The sequence below is a fragment of the Oncorhynchus tshawytscha genome, linkage group LG33 (assembly GCF_018296145.1).
Source record: "Oncorhynchus tshawytscha isolate Ot180627B linkage group LG33, Otsh_v2.0, whole genome shotgun sequence".
NCBI classification, from domain to species: Eukaryota; Metazoa; Chordata; class Actinopteri; order Salmoniformes; family Salmonidae; genus Oncorhynchus; species Oncorhynchus tshawytscha.
The window spans coordinates 42,057,396-42,075,300 of NC_056461.1; the positions used below are offsets into that span (position 1 = coordinate 42,057,396).

At 47.6% G+C, this 17,905-nt stretch overlaps 1 protein-coding gene across 3 annotated transcripts in view; it reads right to left on the reverse strand.

Annotated features, from left to right (window-relative positions):
• The window catches only part of dclk1a (doublecortin-like kinase 1a), a 221,143-nt gene that overhangs the window by 130,151 nt on the left and 73,087 nt on the right, over positions 1-17,905 (reverse strand). For all 3 annotated transcript variants that reach the window (XR_006080692.1, XM_042311413.1, XM_042311414.1), the window contains exon 5: positions 4,403-4,516. Coding sequence is in view for 2 of the 3 variants with exons in the window: in XM_042311413.1 (XP_042167347.1) it covers positions 4,403-4,516 (114 nt within the window). In the remaining variant the exon portion in view is untranslated. The remainder of the gene's footprint in view (positions 1-4,402; positions 4,517-17,905) is intronic.

A 17,905-nucleotide genomic window follows, 5' to 3' on the forward strand; every position in this document is an offset into this window, starting at 1 on the left:
TTTTACTACAGTCACTACCATCATGGGACTTTTACTACAGTCACTACCATCATGGGACTTTTACTACAGTCACAACCATCATGGGACTTTTACTACAGTCACTACCATCATGGGACTTTACTACAGTCACAACCATCATGGGACTTTTACTACAGTCACAACCATCATGGGACTTTTATTACAGTCACTACCATCATGGGACTTTTATTACAGTCACTACCATCATGGGACTTTTACTACAGTCACTACCATCATGGGACTTTTATTACAGTCACTACCATCATGGGACTTTTACTACAGTCACTACCATCATGGGACTTTTACTACAGTCACTACCATCATGGGACTTTTACTACAGTCACTACCATCATGGGACTTTTACTACAGTCACTACCATCATGGGACTTTTATCACAGTCCCTACCATCATGGGACTTTTACTACAGTCACTACCATCATGGGACTTTTACTACAGTCACTACCATCATGGGACTTTTACTACAGTCACTACCATCATGGGACTTTTATTACAGTCCCTACCATCATGGGACTTTTACTACAGTCACTACCATCATGGGACTTTTATTACAGTCACTACCATCATGGGACTTTTATTACAGTCCCTACCATCATGGGACTTTTACTACAGTCACTACCATCATGGGACTTTTATTACAGTCACTACCATCATGGGACTTTTACTACAGTCACTACCATCATGGGACTTTTACTACAGTCACTACCATCATGGGACTTTTATTACAGTCCCTACCATCATGGGACTTTTACTACAGTCACTACCATCATGGGACTTTTATTACAGTCACTACCATAGTGGGACTTTTATTACAGTCACTACCATCATGTCACTACCATCATGGGACTTTTATTACAGTCACTACCATCATGGGACTTTATTACAGTCCCTACCATCATGGGACTTTTACTATAGTCACTACCATCATGGGACTTTTATCACAGTCCCTACCATCATGGGACTTTTATCACAGTCCCTACCATCATGGACTTTTACTACAGTCACTACCATCATGGGACTTTTATTACAGTCCCTACCATCATGGGACTTTTACTACAGTCACTACCATCATGGGACTTTTTAAGATCACAGTCCCTACCATCATGGGACTTTTACTACAGTCACTACCATCATGGGACTTTTATTACAGTCACTACCATCATGGGAATTTTATTACAGTCACTACCATCATGGGACTTTTACTACAGTCCCTACCATCATGGGACTTTTATTACAGTCCCTACCATCATGGGCCTTTTACTACAGTCACTACCATCATGGGACTTTTATCACAGTCCCTACCATCATGGGACTTTTACTACAGTCACTACCATCATGGGACTTTTATCACAGTCCCTACCATCATGGGCCTTTTACTACAGTCACTACCATCATGGGACTTTTATTACAGTCACTACCATCATGGGACTTTTACTACAGTCACTACCATCATGGGACTTTACTACAGTCACTACCATCATGGGACTTTTACTACAGTCACTACCATCATGGGACTTTTACTACAGTCACAACCATCATGGGACTTTTACTACAGTCACTACCATCATGGGACTTTTACTACAGTCACAACCATCATGGGACTTTTACTACAGTCACAACCATCATGGGACTTTTATTACAGTCACTACCATCATGGGACTTTTATTACAGTCACTACCATCATGGGACTTTTACTACAGTCACTACCATCATGGGACTTTTATTACAGTCACTACCATCATGGGACTTTTACTACAGTCACTACCATCATGGGACTTTTACTACAGTCACTACCATCATGGGACTTTTACTACAGTCACTACCATCATGGGACTTTTACTACAGTCACTACCATCATGGGACTTTTATCACAGTCCCTACCATCATGGGACTTTTACTACAGTCACTACCATCATGGGACTTTTACTACAGTCACTACCATCATGGGACTTTTATTACAGTCACTACCATCATGGGACTTTTATTACAGTCCCTACCATCATGGGACTTTTACTACAGTCACTACCATCATGGGACTTTTATTACAGTCACTACCATCATGGGACTTTTATTACAGTCACTACCATCATGGGACTTTTACTACAGTCACTACCATCATGGGACTTTTATTACAGTCACTACCATCATGGGACTTTTACTACAGTCACTACCATCATGGGACTTTTATTACAGTCCCTACCATCATGGGACTTTTACTACAGTCACTACCATCGTGGGACTTTTATTACAGTCACTACCATCATGGGACTTTTATTACAGTCCCTACCATCATGGGACTTTTATTACAGTCACTACCATCATGGGACTTTTACTACAGTCCCTACCATCATGGGACTTTTACTACAGTCCCTACCATAGTGGGACTTTTACTACAGTCCCTACCATCATGGGACTTTTATTACAGTCACTACCATCATGGGACTTTTACTACAGTCACTACCATCATGGGACTTTTACTACAGTCACTACCATCATGGGACTTTTACTACAGTCACTACCATCATGGGACTTTTACTACAGTCACTACCATCATGGGACTTTTACTACAGTCACTACCATCATGGGACTTTTACTACAGTCACAACCATCATGGGACTTTTACTACAGTCACTACCATCATGGGACTTTTACTACAGTCACTACCATCATGGGACTTTTACTACAGTCACTACCATCATGGGACTTTTATTACAGTCACTACCATCATGGGACTTTTACTACAGTCACTACCATCATGGGACTTTTACTACAGTCACTACCATCATGGGACTTTTACTACAGTCACTACCATCATGGGACTTTTACTACAGTCACAACCATCATGGGACTTTTACTACAGTCACAACCATCATGGGACTTTTATTCTTTGTTTTATTTTTGTGTTACAGCATTCAAACCCAAATAATTGAAACCGAAAATTAAAACAGTGATTCAATTTCTTTGTATTCGAACTGAAACCGAACCGAACTCAAAAAGCACTAATCGCTCAACACTACTAGTAATTCAATAGTGAATATGTAGGAATTGTAGGTATGTGTCGATTTTAAGTAGTAGATACCCAAAAGCTCAGTAGTTGGCCTCCCGAGTGGCGCAGCGGTTTAAGGCACTGCATCTCAGCATTAGAGTTATCACTACAGACACTCTGGTTTGATTCCAGGCTGTATCACAACTTGCTGTGATTGGGAGTCCTATAGGGTGCCACCCAATTGGCTAAGCGTCGTCCGGGTTTGGCCGGGGTAGGCCGTCATTGTAAATAAGAATTTGTTCTTAACTGACTTGCCTAGTTAAATAAAGTTTAAAAAACACAGTTGTCAATAAGGGAGAATGATGTACTGATTTGAGTAGGAAATATGTCATGTTAACCAATAATGAAACATGCCAATTTATCACTCATGACAAAATACTACATAAATCACTACAGGTTTTACTACACATCTCAATAGCAATCCATTACAAAAACCAGTCGGTTTGGTGCAGTAATTCAACAGTACTTTTTCATGAGTGCAGGCACATGTATAATCCCCCCCCACCCACCCACCCCACCCACACCCACACACACACCCACACACACACACACATTTTACTATCCTTGTGGGGACCAAACAATTCCCTAACCCCTAAACTTAACCCTTAACCTAACCTTAATCCTCACCTTAACCTCAAAGACCAAACCTAAACTTAAACCTAAACCTAACCTTAAACCTAACCCTAATTGCAACCCTAACCCTAAACCTAACCCTTAATTAAGCCTAAAATAGCCTTTTCCTTGTGGGGACTGGCAAAAATGTAAGTGTGTATTTGTCCTTGTGAGAAATCCTCATAGTGACAAGCACACACCTACAGGCATACACACACCTACAGGCATAAACACACCTACAGGCATACACACATCTACAGGATCCAGGCACACATAAACACACAAATACTCAAACACACATTCATAAACAAACACATTGATAAACAAACACATTCATAAACAAACACATTGTTTAAATAAACACATTCAAAAACAATCTCACTCGTCCACACTAACACTAACACACACTATCTAGCCTAAAGCGCGTGGCCCTAGAGTTCAGAACATGTTAAGGTTCATCTCGGTTCAGTTGGACAGAAAGAATCTGACAGGACTAAGTCTCTTGCCCTGTTTACAGCATAAACACAACAATAAACACAAGGGTGTGTGTGTGTGTGTGTGTGTGTGTGTGTGTGTGTGTGTGTGTGTGTGTGTGTGTGTGTGTGTGTGTGTGTGTGTGTGTGTGTGTGTGTGTGTGTGTGTGTGTGTGTGTGTGTGTGTGTGTGTGTGTGTGTGTGTGTGTGTGTTGTGTCTGTGTTGCAGTCTTACCGGAGCCTGCGGGGGACATTCTGCGTTTAGACAGGCCCACGGAGCGAGGAGAACCACGGTTGGTCAGAGGAGCGGACATTTTACCATAGGCCATTGACTTCATCACACGACACTCTGAAACAACAGAAGATTTTTTTTAAATGATTAAGACACTGTTTTAGTTATGCTAAGGAGCCTTGCTCAAATGGCACAACGGCAGTAGGTGGCATCCTTCCAACTGCTAGCGAACACAGTTCATCATCTAATATGTGATTCCCCCACCAGACCTTGGATTAGAACAACTCTCTGGTTCCTGGTCTGTCTCTCCAGCAACTCTCTGGTTCCTGGTCTGTCTCTCTAACCACTCTCTGGTCCCTGGTCTGTCTCTCTTACAAATCTCTGGTCCCTGGTCTGCCTCTAACAACTCTCTGGTCCCTGGTCTGTCTCTCTTACAACTCTCTGGTCCCTGGTCTGTCTCTCTAACAACTCTCTGGTCCCAGGTCTGTCTCTAACAAGTCTCTGGTCCCTGGTCTGTCTCTCTAACAACTCTCTGGTCCCTGGTCTGTCTCTCTAACAACTCTCTGGTCCCTGGTGTGTCTCTAACAAGTCTCTGGTCCCTGGTCTGTCTCTCTAACAACTCTCTGGTCCCTGGTCTGTCTCTCTAACAACTCTCTGGTCCCTGGTCTGTCTCTTTAACAACTCTCTGGTCCCTGGTCTGTCTCTCTAACAACGCTCTGGTCCCTGGTCTGTCTCTCCAACAAATCTCTGGTCCCTGGTCTGCCTCTAACAACTCTCTGGTCCCTGGTCTGTCTCTCTAACAACTCTCTGGTCCCTGGTCTGTCTCTAACAACTCTCTGGTCCCTGGTCTGTCTCTAACAACTCTCTGGTCCCTGGTCTGTCTCTCTAACAACTCTCTGGTCCCTGGTCTGTCTTTAACAACTCTCTGGTTCCTGGTCTGTCTCTCTTACAACTCTCTGGTTCCTGGTCTGTCTCTAAAGACTCTCTGGTCCCTGGTCTGTCTCTCTAACAACTCCCTGGTCCCTGGTCTGTCTCTCTAACAACTCTCTGGTCCCTGGTCTGTCTCTCTTACAACTCTCTGGTCCCTGGTCTGTCTCTCTAACAACTCTCTGGTCCCAGGTCTGTCTCTAACAAGTCTCTGGTCCCTGGTCTGTCTCTCTAACAACTCTCTGGTCCCTGGTCTGTCTCTCTAACAACTCTCTGGTCTCTGGTCTGTCTCTTTAACAACTCTCTGGTCCCTGGTCTGTCTCTCTAACAACGCTCTGGTCCCTGGTCTGTCTCTCCAACAACTCTCTGGTCCCTGGTCTGCCTCTAACAACTCTCTGGTCCCTGGTCTGTCTCTCTAACAACTCTCTCGTCCCTGGTCTGTCTCTAACAACTCTCTGGTCCCTGATCTGTCTCTAACAACTCTCTGGTCCCTGGTCTGTCTCTCTAACAACTCTCTGGTCCCTGGTCTGTCTTTAACAACTCTCTGGTTCCTGGTCTGTCTCTCTTACAACTCTCTGGTTCATGGTCTGTCTCTAACAACTCTCTGGTCTGTCTCTCTAACAACTCTCTGGTCCCTGGTCTGTCTCTAACAACTCTCTGGTCCCTGGTCTGTCTCTAACAACTCTCTGGTTCCTAGTCTGTCTCTCTAACAACTCTCTGGTTCCTAGTCTGTCTCTCCCACAACTCTCTGTTCTCTGGTCTGTCTCTCTAACAACGCTCTGGTCCATGGTCTGTCTTTAACAACTCTCTGGTCCCTGGTCTGTCTCTAACAACTCTCTGGTCCCTGGTCTGTCTCTAACAACTCTCTGGTCCCTGGTCTGTCTCTCTAACAACTCTCTGGTCCCTGGTCTGTCTTTAACAACTCTCTGGTTCCTGGTCTGTCTCTCCAACAACTCTCTGGTTCCTGGTCTGTCTCTCTAACCACTCTCTGGTCCCTGGTCTGTCTCTCTTACAAATCTCTGGTCCCTGGTCTGCCTCTAACAACTCTCTGGTCCCTGGTCTGTCTCTCTTACAACTCTCTGGTCCCTGGTCTGTCTCTCTAACAACTCTCTGGTCCCAGGTCTGTCTCTAACAAGTCTCTGGTCCCTGGTCTGTCTCTCTAACAACTCTCTGGTCCCTGGTCTGTCTCTCTAACAACTCTCTGGTCCCTGGTGTGTCTCTAACAAGTCTCTGGTCCCTGGTCTGTCTCTCTAACAACTCTCTGGTCCCTGGTCTGTCTCTCTAACAACTCTCTGGTCCCTGGTCTGTCTCTTTAACAACTCTCTGGTCCCTGGTCTGTCTCTCTAACAACTCTCTGGTCCCTGGTCTGTCTCTAACAACTCTCTGGTCCCTGGTCTGTCTCTAACAACTCTCTGGTCCCTGGTCTGTCTCTCTAACAACTCTCTGGTCCCTGGTCTGTCTTTAACAACTCTCTGGTTCCCTGGTCTGTCTCTCCAACAACTCTCTGGTTCCTGGTCTGTCTCTAACCACTCTCTGGTCCCTGGTCTGTCTCTCTTACAAATCTCTGGTCCCTGGTCTGCCTCTAACAACTCTCTGGTCCCTGGTCTGTCTCTCTAACAACTCTCTGGTCCCTGGTCTGTCTCTCTAACAACTCTCTGGTCCCAGGTCTGTCTCTAACAAGTCTCTGGTCCCTGGTCTGTCTCTCTAACAACTCTCTGGTCCCTGGTCTGTCTCTCTAACAACTCTCTGGTCCCTGGTGTGTCTCTAACAAGTCTCTGGTCCCTGGTCTGTCTCTCTAACAACTCTCTGGTCCCTGGTCTGTCTCTCTAACAACTCTCTGGTCCCTGGTCTGTCTCTTTAACAACTCTCTGGTCCCTGGTCTGTCTCTCTAACAACGCTCTGGTCCCTGGTCTGTCTCTCCAACAAATCTCTGGTCCCTGGTCTGCCTCTAACAACTCTCTGGTCCCTGGTCTGTCTCTCTAACAACTCTCTGGTCCCTGGTCTGTCTCTAACAACTCTCTGGTCCCTGGTCTGTCTCTAACAACTCTCTGGTCCCTGGTCTGTCTCTCTAACAACTCTCTGGTCCCTGGTCTGTCTTTAACAACTCTCTGGTTCCTGGTCTGTCTCTCTTACAACTCTCTGGTTCCTGGTCTGTCTCTAAAGACTCTCTGGTCCCTGGTCTGTCTCTCTAACAACTCCCTGGTCCCTGGTCTGTCTCTAACAACTCTCTGGTCCCTGGTCTGTCTCTCTTACAACTCTCTGGTCCCTGGTCTGTCTCTCTAACAACTCTCTGGTCCCAGGTCTGTCTCTAACAAGTCTCTGGTCCCTGGTCTGTCTCTCTAACAACTCTCTGGTCCCTGGTCTGTCTCTTTAACAACTCTCTGGTCCCTGGTCTGTCTCTCTAACAACGCTCTGGTCCCTGGTCTGTCTCTCCAACAACTCTCTGGTCCCTGGTCTGCCTCTAACAACTCTCTGGTCCCTGGTCTGTCTCTCCAACAACTCTCTGGTCCCTGGTCTGCCTCTAACAACTCTCTGGTCCCTGGTCTGTCTCTCTAACAACTCTCTCGTCCCTGGTCTGTCTCTAACAACTCTCTGGTCCCTGGTCTGTCTCTCTAACAACTCTCTGGTCCCTGGTCTGTCTTTAACAACTCTCTGGTTCCTGGTCTGTCTCTCTTACAACTCTCTGGTTCATGGTCTGTCTCTAACAACTCTCTGGTCTGTCTCTCTAACAACTCTCTGGTCCCTGGTCTGTCTCTAACAACTCTCTGGTCCCTGGTCTGTCTCTAACAACTCTCTGGTTCCTAGTCTGTCTCTCTAACAACTCTCTGGTTCCTAGTCTGTCTCTCCCACAACTCTCTGTTCTCTGGTCTGTCTCTCTAACAACGCTCTGGTCCATGGTCTGTCTTTAACAACTCTCTGGTCCCTGGTCTGTCTCTAACAACTCTCTGGTCCCTGGTCTGTCTCTAACAACTCTCTGGTCCCTGGTCTGTCTCTAACAACTCTCTGGTCCCTGGTCTGTCTTTAACAACTCTCTGGTTCCTGGTCTGTCTCTCTTACAACTCTCTGGTCCCAGGTCTGTCTCTCTAACCACTCTCTGGTCCCTGGTCTGTCTCTCTTACAGCTCTCTGGTCCCTGGTCTGTCTCTAACAACTCTCTGGTCCCTGGTCTGTCTCTCTTACAACTCTCTGGTCCCTGGTCTGTCTCTCAAACAACTCTCTGGTCCCAGGTCTGTCTCTAACAAGTCTCTGGTCCCTGGTCTGTCTCTCTAACAACTCTCTGGTCCCTGGTCTGTCTCTCTAACAACTCTCTGGTCCCTGGTCTGTCTCTTTAACAACTCTCTGGTCCCTGGTCTGTCTCTCTAACAACTCTCTGGTCTCTGGTCTGTCTCTCCAACAAATCTCTGGTCCCTGGTCTGCTCTCTAACAACTCTCTGGTCCCTGGTCTGTCTCTCTAACAACTCTCTGGTCCCTGGTCCCTGGTCTGTCTCTAACAACTCTCTGGTCCCTGGTCTGTCTCTAACAACTCTCTGGTCCCTGGTCTGTCTCTCTAACAACTCTCTGGTCCCTGGTCTGTCTTTAACAACTCTCTGGTTCCCTGGTCTGTCTCTCTAACAACTCTCTGGTTCCTGGTCTGTCTCTAAAGACTCTCTGGTCCCTGGTCTGTCTCTAACAGACTCTCTGGTCCCTGGTCTGTCTCTCTAACAACTCTCTGGTCCCTGGTCTGTCTCTCTAACAACTCTCTGGTCCCAGGTCTGTCTCTAACAAGTCTCTGGTCCCTGGTCTGTCGCTCTAACAACTCTCTCCCTGGTCTGTCTCTGGTCCCTGGTCTGTCTCTAACAACTCTCTGGTCCCTGGTCTGTCCTGGTCCCTGGTCTGTCTCTCTAACAACTCTCTGGTCCCTGGTCTGTCTCTCTAACAACTCTCTGGTCCCTGGTCTGGTCCCTGGTCTCTCTAACAACTCTCTGGTCCCTGGTCTGTCTCTCTAACAACTCTCTGGTCCCTGGTCTGTCTCTAACAACTCTCTGGTCCCTGGTCTGTCTCTAACAACTCTCTGGTCCCTGGTCTGTCTCTAACAACTCTCTGGTCCCTGGTCTGTCTCTAACAACTCTGGTCCCTGGTCTGTCCTCTGGTCCCTGGTCTGTCTCTAACAACTCTCTGGTCCCTGGTCTGTCTCTAACAACTCTCTGGTTCCTGTCTGTCTCTCCCACAACTCTCTGGTCTGTCTCTGGTCTGGTCTGTCTGTCTTAACAACTCTCTGGTCCCTGGTCTGTCTCTAACAACTCTCTGGTCCCTGGTCTGTCTCTAACAACTCTCTGGTCCCTGGTCTGTCTCTAACAACTCTCTGGTCCCTGGTCTGTCTCTCTAACAACTCTCTGGTCCCTGGTCTGTCTCTCTAACAACTCTCTGGTCCCTGGTCTGTCTCTAACAACTCTCTGGTCCCTGGTCTGTCTGTCTCTAACAACTCTCTGGTCCCTGGTCTGTCTCTAACAACTCTCTGGTCCCTGGTCTGTCTCTAACAACTCTCTGGTCCCTGGTCTGTCTCTAACAACTCTCTGGTCCCTGGTCTGTCTCTCTAACAACTCTCTGGTCCCTGGTCTGTCTCTAACAACTCTCTGGTCCCTGGTCCCTGGTCTGGTCTCTCTAACAACTCTCTGGTCCCTGGTCTGTCTCTCTAACAACTCTCTGGTCCCTGGTCTGTCTCTCCAACAACTCTCTGGTCCCTGGTCTGTCCTCTAACAACTCTCTGGTCCCTGGTCTGTCTCTTAACAACTCTCTGGTCCTGGTCTGTCTGGTCTGTCTCTCTGGTCTGTCTCTACAACTCTCTGGTCCCTGGTCTGTCTCTAACAACTCTCTGGTCCCTGGTCTGTCTCTAACAACTCTCTGGTTCCTAGTCTGTCTCTACAACAACTCTCTGGTCTCTGGTCTGTCTCTAACAACTCTCTGGTCTCTGATATGTCTCTCTTACAACTCTCTGGTCCCTGGTCTGTCTCTCTAACAACTCTCTGGTCCCTGGTCTGTCTCTTTAACAACTCTCTGGCCCCTGGTCTGTCTCTAACAACTCTCTGGTCCCTGGTCTGTCTTTAACAACTCTCTGGTTCCTGGTCTGTCTCTCTAATAACTCTCTGGTCCCTGGTCTGTCTCTAACAAGTCTCTGGTCCCTGGTCTGTCTCTCTAACAACTCTCTGGTCCCTGGTCTGTCTTTAACAACTCTCTGGTTCCTGGTCTGTCTCTCTTACAACTCTCTGGTTCATGGTCTGTCTCTAACAACTCTCTGGTCTGTCTCTCTAACAACTCTCTGGTCATGGTCTGTCTCTCTAACAACTCTCTGGTCCCTGATATGTCTCTCTTACAACTCTCTGGTCCCTGGTCTGTCTCTCTAACAACTCTCTGGTCCCTGGTCTGTCTCTAACAAGTCTCTGGTCCCTGGTCTGTCTCTCTAACAACTCTCTGGTCCCTGGTCTGTTTCTCTAACAACTCTCTGGTCCCTGGTCTGTCTCTTTAACAACTCTCTGGTCCCTGGTCTGTCTCTCTAACAACTCTCTGGTCCCTTGTCTGTCTCTAACAACTCTCTGGTCCCTGGTCTGTCTCTAACAACTCTCTGGTCCCTGGTCTGTCTCAACCAACTCTCTGGTCCCTGGTCTGTCTCTCTAACAACTCTCTGGTCCCATGTCTATCTCTAACAACTCTCTAGTCCCTGGTCTGTCTCTCTAGCAACACTCTGGTCCCTGGTCTGTCTCTAACAACTCTCTGGTCCCCGGCCTGTCTCTCACAACTCTCTGGTCCCTGGTCTGCCTCTCTAACAACTCTCTGGTTCCTGGTCTGTCTCTAACAACTCTCTGGTCCCCGGTCTGTCTCTAACAACTCTCTGGTTCCTGGTCTGTCTCTCTAACAACTCTCTGGTCTCTGGTCTGTCTCTCTAACAACTCTCTGGTCCCTGGTCTGTCTCTAACAACTCTCTGGTCCCTGGTCTGTCTCTCTAACAACTCTCTTGTTCCTGGTCTGTCTCTAACAACTCTCTGGTCCCTGGTCTGTCTCTCTAACAACTCTCTGGTCCCTGTTCTGTCTCTAACAACTCTCTGGTCCCTGGTCTGTCTCTAACAACTCTCTGGTCCCTGGTCTGTCTCTCTAACAACTCTCTGGTCCCTGGTCTGTCTCTAACAACTCTCTGGTCCCTGGTCTTTCTCTCTAACAACTCTCTGGTTCCTGGTCTGTCTCTCCAACATCTCACATGTTATTTGTTATTTAGTCCTGCCGTACATACCTACATGTACACTACGGACAAAAGACGCAGGCCTCCTAATTGTCCCTACAATTTCTAATCAAACAGCTGGAGGCAGGGCTTTCTCCTATAGAGCTCAATTTTTGTGGAATGGTCTGCCTACCCATGTGAGAGACGCAGACTCAGTCTCAACTTTTAGGTCTTTATTGAAGACTCATCTCTTCAGTAGTACCTTTGATTGAGTGTCGTCTGGCCCAGGAGTGTCAAGGTGAACAGAAAGACACTGGAGCAATGAACCGCCATTGCTATCACTGCCTGGCCGGTTCCCCTCTCTCCACTGGGATTCTCTGCCTCTAACCCTATTACAGGGGCTGAGTCACTGGCTTATTGGTGCTCTGCCATGTCGTCCCTAGGAGGGATGCGTCACTTGAGTGGGTTGAGTCACTGACGTGATCTTCCTGTCTGGGTTGGCGCCCCCCCATGGGTTGTGCCGTGGCGGAGATCTTTGTGGACTATACTCAGCCTTGTCTTAGGATGGTAAGTTGGTGGTTGAAGATATCCCTCTAGTGGTGTGGGGGCTGTGCTTTGGCAAAGTGGGTGGGGTTATATCCTGCCTGTTTCGGCCTGTCCAGGGGTATTGTCGGATGGGGCCACAGTGTCTCCCGACCCCTCCTGTCAGTAGTTTATGTGTCGGGGGGCTAGGGTCAGTCTGTTATATCTGGAGTATTTCTCCTGTCTTATCGGGTGTCCTGTGTGAATTTAAGTATGCTCTCTCCAAATGTCTCTCTCTCTCTCTTTCTCTCTTTCTTTCTTTCTCTCTTTCTTTCTTTCTTTCTTTCTTTCTATCTCAGGACTGGCCACCCCTCATAGCCTGGTTCCCCTCTAAGTGTCTTCCTAGGTTCTGGCCTTTTTAGGGAGTTTTTCCTAGTCACCGTACTTCTACACCTGCATTGCTTGCTGTTTGGGGTTTTAGGCTGGGTCACTTTGTGACATCAGCTGATGTAAGAAGGGCTTTATAAATACATTTGATTGATTGATTTATCTGTTTTCTGGTCTGTCTCTCTAACAACTCTCTGGTCCCTGGTCTGTCTCTCTAAAGTCTAGGCCAGCGGTTCCCAAACTTTTTCACTAAGGTTCCCCTTACGGCATTCACGACACAAACTGTACACTTGTTGGTGGAGAGAAAAATGTTCAGGTTTAACGCTTATTTCCTGCAATTCTACACATTGTATTGTGTTGCAGATCATTATTTTGCCGTTTTTAAAGCAAATGTTCTTGCAATTCTAATGATTTTGCCATGTCTAATGTGCATTCATGTGATATACGAGTGTTTCAAACATTACAACAAACTCTTTGGGCTAAAACATCTAGCTACAAAACATTAGCCGACATGGGCTAGTTGATCTGTACATTTCTGACCAGTTGTAAAATAACTCTGTTACCTGATTAATCAGTTTAATCGCGTAATACTAATTACAGAGAATCTTTGATAAAAATTAAAAGTCTTCATTTAATGATAGTAAAGACCGTGACATGATGAGGAAAACCTACAACACAACAGCACCCAACAGTTTGTGAACCACTACTGTAGGATAAGGAGGGAGACTTTTCCTTCACAAGTTCATGAAACACATTTTGAATTCTTCCTACAGCATTTACGTGAGGTCGGGGTGAGTGCCTATCTCAACCCCCAAAATTATGACATTAGAGTGTGTGTGATTAATTGACATTAGAGTGTGTGTGTGATTAATTGACATTAGAGTGTGTGTGTGTGTGTGTGTGTGTGTGTGTGTGTGTGTGTGTGTGTGTGTGTGTGTGTGTGTGTGTGTGTGTGTGTGTGTGTGTGTGTGTGTGATTAATTGACATTAGAGTGTGTGTGTGATTAATTGACATTAGAGTGTGGCAAAGTGATGACCGCATGTCAGAGAGAAGGTGCTAAATTAGGGAGATGGTGAGAGGTGGTAAGCTGTGTGTGTGTGTATGTGTGTGTGTGTGTGTGTGTGTGTGTGTGTGCGTGCGTGCGTGCGTATGTGCGTGCGTGGGTGAGTGAGTGTGCGTGTGTGCGTGTGTGCGTGTGTGCGTGTGTGCGTGCGTGTGTGCGTGGGTGCGTGTGTGTGTGCGTGCGTGCGTGTGTGCGTGTGTGCGTGTGTGCGTGGGTGCGTGCGTGCGTGCGTGCGTGCGTGGGTGCGTGGGTGTGTGCGTGGGTGCGTGTGTGTGTGTGCGTGGGTGCGTGTGTGTGTGTGTGTGTGCGTGGGTGCGTGTGTGTGTGTGTGCGTGGGTGCGTGTGTGTGCGTGGGTGCGTGCGTGGGTGCGTGGGTGTGTGCGTGGGTGCGTGCGTGAGTGCGTGGGTGCGTGGGTGCGTGGGTGTGTGGGTGCGTGTGCGTGGGTGCGTGTGTGTGTGCGTGTGCGTGGGTGCGTGCGTGTGCGTGGGTGCGTGCGTGGGTGCGTGGGTGCGTGCGTGGGTGCGTGGGTGCGTGTGCGTGTGCGTGTGTGGTGGGTGCGTGCGTGGGTGCGTGCGTGCGTGCGTGCGCGCGTGCGTGCGTGCGTGGTGCGTGCGTGCGTGGGTGCGTGGGTGCGTGGGTGCGTGGGTGCGTGTGTGCGTGCGTGGGTGCGTGCGTGTGCGTGGGTGCGTGCGTGGGTGCGTGCGTGCGCGTGGGTGCGTGCGTGCGTGGGTGCGTGGGTGCGTGGGTGCGTGGGTGCGTGGTGGGTGCGTGCGTGCGTGCGTGGGTGCGTGGGTGCGTGGGTGAGTGTGTGTGTGTGTGTGTGTGGGTGTGTGTGTGGGTGTGTGTGTGGGTGTGTGTGTGTGTGAGCGTGAGCAGCACAAACCTCAAGCAGTATTTTAACCTAGAAGAAAGCAGCTGTAAATACTAGATTTTATTCTCTAGTTTAAACATTAAGGGGTTTGACTGAATTGAGTCCATAGACCTTTACAGAGAGTCGCCGGCATCATCAGCCACCGGACACCAGTCTCCCCAAAATGGAGGGCAGTATGGCTTCGACTTCAACCATCTGACACTCCATTACAGCTCAAAGAGTCGCCCAGTCACTCAAATAAGATACATATTCCAAAGTCTCAGCCCGTAACCAGTCGCCCAGTTTGACTCAATTCTTCTGCGCCGTCGATGCCATCTTGGCTCTGAGAGACTGGCCTTGGGCAGACTTCGTCCTTTCCAGTCTGTTCCAGTCGCCCCTTTGTTAAGCCAGACTACATTAGTTTAAAATAAACTAGGACTTCAAGTGGCTCTGACTGACCCGTAGGAGGAGAGATTTAATACCAATCCTCCTTCTCTCTCTCTCTCTCTCTGTCCATCTCTGTCATCTGTTCCTGTATTTCATTCTGTCTTCCACTTCATTTACCCCCCCTTTCTATATCACATCCTGTCCATCTCTCTAGTCTGTCTCTCCTCCCTTAGAAACTGAGAGGAAACAGGGGAGGGAAAAAAGCAATGCTGTGAAGATTGGAGGGAGGTGTGTACGCGAGAGACTGGTGGGACGAGTGTGTGTGTGTGTGTGTGTGTGTGTGTGTGTGTGTGTGTGTGTGTGTGTGTGTGTGTGTGTGTGTGTGTGAGAGAGAGATGAGGGGTTGGCAGAATGTTCTGTTCTACAGTTGGACACAGAGGAGAGCGGAGGAAGATATTCAATCCAATCTACAGGCACCTCTGAATTGAAACATTAAACTGAAATACAAAAACAAGAGATCTGAGCAAGATGGTGCTTTTCAAATAGCACACACACACATAAACAGTGTACTACTTAAAATAATTGTGTATAGGAGGACGAGGGGTCTGGACATTTGAAAAGCACAGAGGGTGTTACACACTGAACAACATAACAATGACACACACACAGGGAGGAGAGGAGAGGAGAGGAGAGGAGAGGAGAGGAGAGGAGAGGAGAGGAGAGGAGAGGAGGAGAGGAGAGGAGAGGAGAGGAGAGGAGAGGAGAGGAGAGGAGAGGAGAGGAGAGGAGGAGAGGAGAGGAGAGGAGAGGAGAGGAGAGGAGAGGAGAGGAGAGGCCGTCAGGCTACGAGATGGATCAAGAGGGGTGTCAGTTAGTGTCACATCAGAACTCCCATTTGAAAAAGAGAGAGAGAGAGACAGAGACACAGAGAGAGAGACAGACAGCGACAGAGAGAGAGAGAGAGACAGAACGACAGAGAGAGAGACAGAGGGAGAGACAGAGATAGAGACCCCACAGACACAAACAGAATCCATAGAGCCCCAGGACAGCAACAAAATTAGACCCAAACATATCATGAGAAAACAAAAAGATAATTACTTGACACATTGGAAAGAATTAACTAAATGAGAATGCTATTTGGCCCTAACAGAGAGTACACAGTGGCAGAATACCTGACCTCTGTGACTGACCCAAAATGAAGTAAATCTTTGACTATGTACAGACTAGGTAGCCTTGCTATTGAGAAAGGCCGCCAAAAGCAGACCAGGCACTCAAGAGAAGACTGTGGCTATGTGCACACTGCCAACAAAATAAGGTGAAAACTGAGCTGCACTTCCTAACCTCTTGCCAAATGTATAACCATATTAGAGACACATATTTACCTCAGATGACCCACAAAGAATTTGAAAAACAAATCCAATCTTGATAATCTCCCATATCTACTGGGTGAAATACCACAGTGTGCATCACAGCAGCAATATTTGTGACCTGTTGCCATGAGAAAAGGGCAACCAGTGAAGAACAAACACCATTGTAAATAAAACCCATATTTATGTTAATTTATTTTCCATTTTTTATGTAACTATTTGCACATTGTTACAACACTGGATATAGACATTATGTGACATTTGAAATGTCTTTATTATTTTCAAATTTTGTGAGTCTAATGTTTTACTGTACAATGTTTATTGTTTATCATCTACTTCACTTGTTTGGCAAATGTTTCCCATGCCAATAAAGCCGCCTGAATTGAAATTGAATTGAGACAGACAGACAGACAGACAGACAGACAGACAGACAGACAGACAGACAGACAGACAGACAGACAGACAGACAGACAGACAGACAGACAGACAGACAGACAGACAGACAGACAGACAGACAGACAGACAGACAGACAGACAGACAGACAGACAGACAGACAGACAGACAGACAGACAGAGAAGGGAGGAAGATGGAAAGAAAGCAGGTGGGTGGGAGAAAATGAGAAGAAGAGAGAGGGGGATGAAGATATAAAGAGATGTGTAGACACAGATCGGAGGCCAATGTTCAGCCTGGTGCAAGGGAACTCTCTTTGTGTGGTTCGTTGCATGCTGGACAATGTTTAGTGGGGCACTCAGGGAGAGTGTGTGAAGGGCCTAAGGGTAGTTAATGGAACACACCACAGTCTGTTGTTCACAGGGGGAGGGGGAGGGAGGGAGGGAGGGAGGGAGGGAGGGAGGGAGGGAGGGAGGGAGGGAGGGAGGGAGGGAGGGAGGGAGGGAGGGAGGGAGGGAGGGAGGGGAGGGAGGGGAGGGAGGGAGGGAGGGAGGGAGGGATATTGATGTTGTGTAACAGCAATGTGGAGGTACTTTTGAAAATGGATGAGGGGAGAGAAGGAGAGAAATAAAATATTTAGTAAGAGAATCAAGACAATGTCAGGTCAGGAGAATGTCAGATCAGGAGAATGTTAGATCAGGAGAATGTCAGGTCAGGAGAATGTCAGATCAGGAGAATGTCAGATCAGGAGAATGTCAGATCAGGAGACTGTCAGGTCAGGTGGATGTCAAATCAGGAGAATGTCAGATCAGGAGAATGTCAAGTCAAGTCAGGAGAATGTCAGATCAGGAGAATGTCAGATCAGGAGAATGTCAGGTCAGCAGAATGTCAGGTCAGGAGAATGTCAGGTCAGGAGAATATCAGATCAGGAGAATATCAGATCAGGAGAATGTCAGGTCAGGAGAATGTCAGGTCAGAAGAATGTCAGGTCAGGTCAGGAGAATGTCAGATCAGGAGAAATGTCAGGTCATGAGAATGTCAGGTCAGAAGAATGTCAGGTCAGGCGAATGTCAGGTCAGGAGAATGTCAGGTCAGGTCAGGAGAATGTCAGGTCAGTTCAGGAGAATGTCAGGTCAGGAGAATGTCAGGTCAGGTCAGGAGAATGTCAGGTCAGGTCAGGAGAATGTCAGATCAGGAGAATGTCAGGTCAGGAGAATGTCAGGTCAGGAGAATGTCAGGTCAGGAGAATGTCAGGTCAGGAGAATGTCAAATCAGGAGAATGTCAAGTCAGGAGAATATCAGATCAGGAGAATGTCAGATCAGGAGAATGTCAAGTCAAGTCAGGAGAATGTCAGATCAGGAGAATGTCAGGTCAGCAGAAAGTCAGGTCAGGAGAATGTCAGATCAGGAGAATGTCAGATC